General features: G+C 39.1%; 1 protein-coding gene across 1 annotated transcript; it reads left to right on the plus strand.

Annotated features, from left to right (window-relative positions):
• Window positions 1–750: 750 nt before the first annotated feature.
• On the plus strand, window positions 751–7,836 carry LOC138664676 (keratin, type I cytoskeletal 47 kDa-like). The gene is made up of 8 exons (XM_069751580.1): window positions 751–1,492; window positions 2,219–2,301; window positions 3,116–3,272; window positions 4,171–4,332; window positions 4,415–4,540; window positions 5,752–5,963; window positions 6,048–6,475; window positions 7,595–7,836. Exons 1-8 carry the CDS (start codon window positions 881–883, stop codon window positions 7,687–7,689), a joined length of 1,875 nt encoding a protein of 624 aa, XP_069607681.1. The 5' UTR covers window positions 751–880; the 3' UTR covers window positions 7,690–7,836.
• Window positions 7,837–8,040: the final 204 nt, after the last annotated feature.

Raw genomic sequence — 8,040 nt, forward strand, 5'->3', positions numbered from 1 at the left:
TTGGTTGATCCAAAGTTCCCCTCTTTCTTATAATGGTCACAGCCTGGAATTACCGTAATTGAGGTCACAAGACCCATTCTGGTAAAATGTGGATGTCCTAGAGAGGAGAGTCCTACCTATAAGAGATATATGGCATGTTTTGTGGTAATAAATATCTGTTGGAATTCCTTTTAATTTCCTTTTTGCTACTGTATTTCCTTAGTCTATACATAAGAGAGCTGCACAGCTGTGTGACCTATTCTTCTCTTATTTTTTTTCGTGGCCACTGCCTCACTTTTATTGAGGTCACTACGCCCGCCAGTCCTAACATTATAATCCAAGACAAAATTTATGATGATGATGATTCTAAACTCATCAAAAAAACTTTATGCATACAAAATAATTTTTAAACAATTTTCAGAAGGACGTTTCTTCCATAGAGTACCATTTTTTTGTGTGGAATGATGACCACTATGATGGTAAATATGAGTGGATGTTGTATCTTGTGTCATACTTGTGTTTTCTGCACAATACCAGACTATCTCAGATTGCAATAGACTGATACTACTTAACCTATAAATTAGCTAGCATCACCAAAGAGAACACATTGGGAAAATGTAGAAGTTGCTTCATAGTGTATTTACCTTACTAAACAATTTAATTAAAGGGTTTTGTCATTGTTGATGTCTCCCTTCCTAATGATAAATAGTACTTTTATCGAATACAGGCTAAAAATTGGGTTTGGACTAATAGTTTGCTGTCACAAGACTCACAACGCAATACATCAATATGGCACACCTACAATACTTCTGTATAAAATGACAACACTCCATAATATTATGTTCCTTCTCGTACCATCACTTTCGTAGGCTGTGGAAGGTATCATTGTGCTTTAGGAACTATGGCAAATCAATATAGAAGTAGTGGAGGGGTTAACAGGGGTTACGGTTCAACTTCTGCTTCTAGTTATAATGTCAGCGTCAGCAGTTCATCTTATAGACAGCAACGTGGTGGTGGTTTAGGCTTTGGTAGTGGCCAGGGAGCTGCATGTTTTACCGATGGTTACAATGGAGGATCAGGAGGACAATTTGGTGGTGCTGTGTCAGGTGGTAGTTTTGGTGGCAGCTCAGGAGGTGGTTTCGGTGGTGGATCTGGAGGAGGTTTTGGATCTGGTGGCTTTGGTGGAGGTTTCGGATCTGGTGGCTCTGGGGCAGGTTCTGGATCTGGTGGCTTTGGAGGCGGCAATGCTGGTGGTAGCTTTGGGGGAGGTGTTACCGGTGGTGGGTTTAGTGGAAACGATGGCTTACTCTCTGGAAGTGAAAAGCAAACAATGCAAAACCTAAACGACCGCCTGGCCGCTTATTTGGATAAAGTCCATGCTTTGGAAGAGGCAAATGCAGACCTTGAGGCAAAAATCAAGGACTGGTATGATAAGAATCAGCAAGGCTCCACCAGTACAGGATCCAAAGACTACAGCCAATATTTTAAAACAATTGAAGATCTGAAAACTCAGGTGAGGAAAAAAATAATCTGTACTGTAAAATTACTCTGCAAGAATTGAAATCAGTGCTAGTATTTCTGAGTTTTTTTCACTTAAACTTTTTTAAGAATGTGACGGTTATTTGTTTTTTACATTACGTCTTGGTCTGTGTCATATATAAAACATGAGGGCTCTATGGGGAAGTCAAATATCAAACCTTTGGGGTGCCAATTCTATTTCATACCTTGAGTAAATTGGCACCTTCCTTGTTTGCTAATATTCCACCACCTGTGGAGACCACATACTTGTACTGGTTCTCACCATCCTACCTACCTAGAATGAGCCCCTATTTCCAGGAACCACTAGTAGTCTATAATATATACAGCCTTGATTTTGTATATGAGTGTAATATTTGGGGTAAAGTAAGTCAATAATTGTTCCAAGGCTATGTGCACAAGTTGAGTAAAATTTCTGCACCGTTTCTGCATCTCTTGGCAGGAAAAACACAGATGAAAAAAACCTGTTTTTATCACGTTTTTGCTTGTGTTTTTTTTTCCCCTGCGTTTTTGACTGATTTGAGCGAAGTCAATGGTGAAAAATGCCGGGCAAAAAGAATTGACATGCCTCAGATTATTTTCTGCACCAAATCTGCAAGTCAAAAATAAGCAATGTGTGCATGACACTTCAGGTTAAAAAAAACGCACCAAATCTGCAATGTGTGCACACATCCTACAACGCAATTTTTTTTTTAATGTGCAGATACAAAATGCAGCTACGGAAAATGCCAGCATCATGTTGTCAATTGACAACGCCCGACTTGCAGCAGATGACTTCAGGATGAAGTAAGTAAAGAAATATGTTTCTGTTTAAAGTTCTTTCTAACCCTTACCTAATTCTTGAAAGGTACCATAAAGCTACCCAATATTTATAAACTTAAATTTACTATTGAATATCTATTAGCTTATTATTCCCATTGTAATATTTACTTGATTTCTAAATAATAATATTATGTTATAATATACATTATTGTTATTGCAATATATATTTGCATAAAACAAATTATTTTCTACTTATAGCATTGTATACTTCAAGAAACCAATTTTTTTGCTCTTACTATATCTTTTGTCAGTATTGTTTGGATGATTTTATATACTTATGATTAGACATTTCGATTTTTTTTTTAATTCTGTAAACTCAGCCAGGAACAGATTGCTCAAACAGATCCCTGAGGGCCCATGGTGTGAAGAGCCAACAACTCTTTATTATTTTGAGCAATAAGTTTGCAGGGACTGATATTTATTTATCGTGGTATAAGGACCCCCTGAAACTTAATACCTAGGGACTATTAATTATCTTGGTCCATTCTCACGACAGATCAAAAGTTATCATTGTCCTCAATGGGGCTCACATTCTAACTTCCCTATCAGTATGTTTTTGGAATGTGGGAGGAAACCGGAGAACCAGGAGGAAACCCACGCAAACACGGGGAGAACATACAAACTCCTTGCAGATGTTGTCCTTGGTGGGGTTGGATCTCAGTACTCCAGGGCTGCAATGCTATCCACTGAGCCACCGTGCTGCCCTGTATTGATAACTTTAGATTTCTGAGTGATATATGAGTCAAAATGATTTGATATCAATATTCTTCACCACCAGGTATGAAAGTGAACTTCACCTACGCCAAAGCGTTGAGGCAGATACTAATGGCCTCCGAAAGGTTATGGACGATCTGACCATGAGTAAATCTGACTTAGAGATGCAAGTTGAAAGCCTGACAGAGGAGCTGACCAATCTTAAGAAGAACCATGAGGAGGTATACAAAATGTTTTTAGAAGTAAATTTACAGAATCTCAATTAGCTTGTAAATGAATGTCAATATATTAAAACTAATGCCCGTGAGTGGAAAATGAATACCGTCGCACCATAATGTGTGGACATGTACTTGTTATTGACAGTTAGGTCGCCATAGTACAGATTGTATTGGGGCCCGGTAACTTTACGTTCTATCTCATCTAATATTCAATATTAAATGCTCTAGCTAGTTTTCATGTTATTTATTCTCTAGCCTTATCAAAGTTGCATGACGGTTCAAAGATATAATAAGAGGGAATCTGTCAGCAGATTCCTGCTATGTAATCCAAGAGCAGCATAATATAGGGGCACAGATCCTGATTCCAGCAATGTGTCACTTACTGGGCTGTTTGCTGTAGTTTTGTTAAAATCACTGTTTTTATCAACAGGAGATTATCATTAAAGGAATAGTAAGTCTGCTGCCAAGTAGTCCAAACACACCCCCACCACTGATTGGCAGCTTTCTTTGTACACTGTATATGGGCAGAAAGCTACCAATCAGTGGTGTGGGTGGGGTTAAACAGAGCTCAGCATTCAGAGAACTGCTAGTTCTGTAATAGATAAATCAATAATTTTACCAAAATGACAGCAAGCAACCCAGTAAGTGACACATTATTGGAATCAGGATCTGTGCGCCTACATCATGCTGCTTTCAAATGAGGTACCAAAAACCTGGTCACATACTCCCTTTAATAAAAATCACGCAAAAGTAGAACAAAGTTTACAGAAAAAAAATGTAAATTAAAAAATCAAGCTGGAAAAGGTCTACTACTGTAAAATACATTTTTGTAGAAACACTAAATTGATTTTCCGCCTATTTTATTGCTCAGAAGAAGCTAAGTTTCTCCTTCTACCGTTAGGATGTACAGTCTAACCAGGGAACCACTGTTGGGCAAGTCAATGTGGAGATGGATGCAGCACCAGGAAAAGATCTGACAAAGATCCTCAACGACATGAGGACCGAATACGAAGCACTGGCAGAGAAGAACCGAAAGGATGCTGAGGCCTGGTTTAACCAAAAGGTAAATGTCTAGATTGTGCCCCTACTGGTCAGAAACTTGTCATAATCTGGTATTTTAAGTTCTGTTCCCATTATCTTTCCAGAGTGGTCAAATACAGAAGGAGATCACTGTAGGAGTCCAACAAGAGCAGACAAACAAGACTGAGATTACTCAACTGAGGCAGACTCTTCAAACTCTGCAAATGGAGCTACAATCTCAGTCCGCCATGGTAAATTCCCAACATCCGTAATGTATTATTGGTTCTTGTAAGTGGCTCCTTTGCATTTAGAAATGTAGCCTTATTGTGGTAACCAAACATCAGATTCACCATTATTTAAAATTGAGGGATAAAGGATCTTCTGAGGACTTTAATACTAGTAATCTATGGTCTGTCTCTTTCCACCCACACCAGTCCAGGGATTGAAGGTGCTGCTGTACACCACCAGCTCCGTATATTAAGTAGTGACCATGAATTGCAGTGCAGCTCAAGTCAATGGGTGAGAGTTTTAGTACTGTTCAGGGCCCCTACCCAATGATCTGTGCTTTGCCAGTTTTGGTGCATTGTTGCAAGTTAATCAGTTGATCAATAACGGTGCCAGTTTAAGGAAGAAAATTCTTGTAAGTAGGAAAGTCCCAATAAATGTTTATGTTATTATTATTATTTATTTTTAAAGAACCATTGATTCCATGGTGCTCTACATGAGGAGGGGTTACATACAAAACACAAATATAAATTACAGTGAACAAACTAATAGAGACAAACAGATAGGTACTGAGGGAAGAGGACCCTGCCCTTGCAGGGTTACATTCTACACAATAATGGGGAAGGAGACGGTTGATTAGGAGGCTGCGGCAGCTTGCCGGGTGGGGAAATGGCAGGGGGTCACACTGAAAGCTGCAAGCTTTCTTGAAGAGTTGGGTTTTCAGGTTCCGTCTGAAAGTCTTGAGTGTGACGGATAATCAGATGTGTTGTGGCATGGAATTCCCAAGTATGGGGGACAATTAGGAGAAGTCTTAGAAGCAATTGGTTGAGCATATGAGTGTGGAGGAGAGAAGGAGGTCTTGGGAGGACTGGAGGTCACATGTTGGAAGATATCAGGAGATTAGGTCAGAGATATACGAAGGAGGTTATATTTAATCATTATTATGAGTTGTACATAACCGTAATACCTCTGATAGAAGTTTATGAGGGCATACGTATAAGGTTGCCTTGTCACATAAAAAAACAGTATTACAAATGGCCTATCGTAGGTGGGAGACCCCCTTACAAAATTTGCATTGGGTCTCAGAATCACGTTACCCCTGTGCATATGTGCCTACATGCTGACATCTTCCACACAACCCTGTCCTTATGAACACATAAATGCAGCTAACTAGATAAATTGAGAAATTGGAGTGTGTGAACGAGAAGTTAATTAACTTCCTCATATTTCAAATTAGAAACAATCTTTGGAAAGTTCACTGGCAGAAACAGAAGGAAGCTACTGTTCACAATTATCACAAATCCAGGCGGCAATCAGCAGTGTGGAGGAGCAGCTGGAACAAATAAAGAATGATACACAATGCCAAAAGTCTGACTATGAAGAACTCTTGGATATTAAAGTCCATCTTGAACAGGAAATTGCGACCTATCAAAAGCTTTTGGAAGAAGGGTAAATAAGAAAATTATTGTTTGCACCAATTTTCTAATATAATGCATTGGTAATTGTCAATTTTCTTTATATTTTGTTATTCAGAGATGCTGAGACAGGGCAAGGTACAACACAAGGTACAACACAAGGAAGTGGAGCCACAACTACTACTCAAGGTTCCCAAGCTGGAGGCACATCAGCTCAGTCTTCCAGAGCTTCTACAACTCAAAGCTCAAGTTCTTCAACTTCAACTTCCCAAACTACAAGACCAGGAAGTGCAGTTTCTGGAAGTGGAGGCTCTAGCGCTTTAGATACTTCAAGCAGAGGTTCTGGTGGCTCACGCACTTCTAGTCAGACCTCTAGCACAACATCATCTCCTGCATCTAGAGGTCAAGTCAGCCCCTCAGGCTCTGGAAGTGCAGGTTCTGCTGGCCAAAGCTCCACTGCAGCAGCCTCTTCTAGCACTGCAGGTGCAAGATCGGGTGGTCAAAGTTCATCAGCCACTGTTGGATCTGGAAGTCAAAGCTCAGATGGTAATTATGGCAATTATAATGCTCATAAAGGTGAACTACTACTGGACAACCCTTGATGAATCAATTAGCATAAAAACAATCTATACTCACCTCCCACAGTGGCGCCATTTCAGAAGAGTGGCATCGTATTGTTGTGTTACATGCAAGCTGCAGCTAATGAGTGGACACTGTGGCTGCAGCTCATTAATATTCCATAAGGGCGGAAATCCACTTTAACAAAATAGTCAAGGCCTCAGCTGATAAGCATACACTTTTACACTCTTTGGCTGCAGTCTGCATGTGACACAACACGGCTATGTCACTTGCCACTGTGGGAGGTGAGCATATATTGTTTTTATTTTAACTAGAGTCCTGAATTGATTAGGCTGTGATTGCCTAGTAATGGATAACCCCTTTAAAGTCTGATTAGCTTGTATTGATGTCATATCATGGAACATGTGAAAGTATACTACTACTGGATACGTTTCATAATGTTATAGTGTTATCAACCTGGACATCATAACAACATGTACATGTTGTGTTAGTAGTCCTGGCATTGGTAGTAGTAGTAGTAGTAGCTGCAGTACTTTTGGTAGTACACAAGATATAATAATAATAATAATAATTTTTATTTATATAGCGCCAACAAATTCCGCAGCACTTTACAATAAGCGGGGACATGTACAGACAATAAATTCAATACAATTTAAGACAATTTAAACAGTGACATTAGGGGTGAGGTCCCTGCTCGCAAGCTTACAGTCTAAAGTGGTGGTTGTAGTAGCTGTAGTAGTTGTAGTGGTGGTACTAAGACTATTGATACTAGTTTTCATGGAACTAGTTGTAGTTTAAGTGGTAACATGGTAGTAGATGTAGTGGTAGCCCTGGTAAGTGTTGCATTAGTAGCACTTGTAGTGGTGGCTCTTGTAGTAGTATCCATGGTAGTTTTAGTCATAGCAGTTGTAGTTGTCATACACTAGATGTAGGGGTGGTAGTAATAGTGGTGGTAGTAGCTGTAGTGGTGTTACCATTAGTTCATCATTGATTGTATTATTAGTGGTAGTGATATTATTATTATTAGTAGTAGTAGTAGTACTAGTATGATTTCTAACTCCTTTTCTTTGCTCTTTACACTTATAGTGAAAACTAGGAAGACAGTGGTGAAAACCGAAACCTACGTTGATGGCAACATAGTGGACTCAAAAATTGAAGAGATTGAAGAACCAGTCAAATAAAATGAGTAGCAACAAGTAGAACAAAAGAAACCGCAGTAGTACAGCTATCTTTTTCTATTGCTATTAAGGGTCCTCAGCTTTTTCTATTGTTTTTCCACGTCTACATATTTCTTCATATCTAACTTCAATTCAATAAATTCCTGAAGCAACTGACTGGTGTGTGACCCACGACGAGTTTTTTTTCCCTTAAAATTTAGGTAAGCATTTAAGCTAACCAGCGTAACCAAACAGAACAGTAATATGAGGGAAAAAATTGAGATGAGCATGAAACAAATCATGGTAAGAACATACTGGAACAAATGGCTCACTTATTCTACAACCAGAACTAAATAGTTACAAAGCGTCATAAAT

The sequence above is a fragment of the Ranitomeya imitator genome, chromosome 2 (genome assembly GCF_032444005.1).
Source record: "Ranitomeya imitator isolate aRanImi1 chromosome 2, aRanImi1.pri, whole genome shotgun sequence".
Lineage (NCBI taxonomy): Eukaryota > Metazoa > Chordata > Amphibia > Anura > Dendrobatidae > Ranitomeya > Ranitomeya imitator.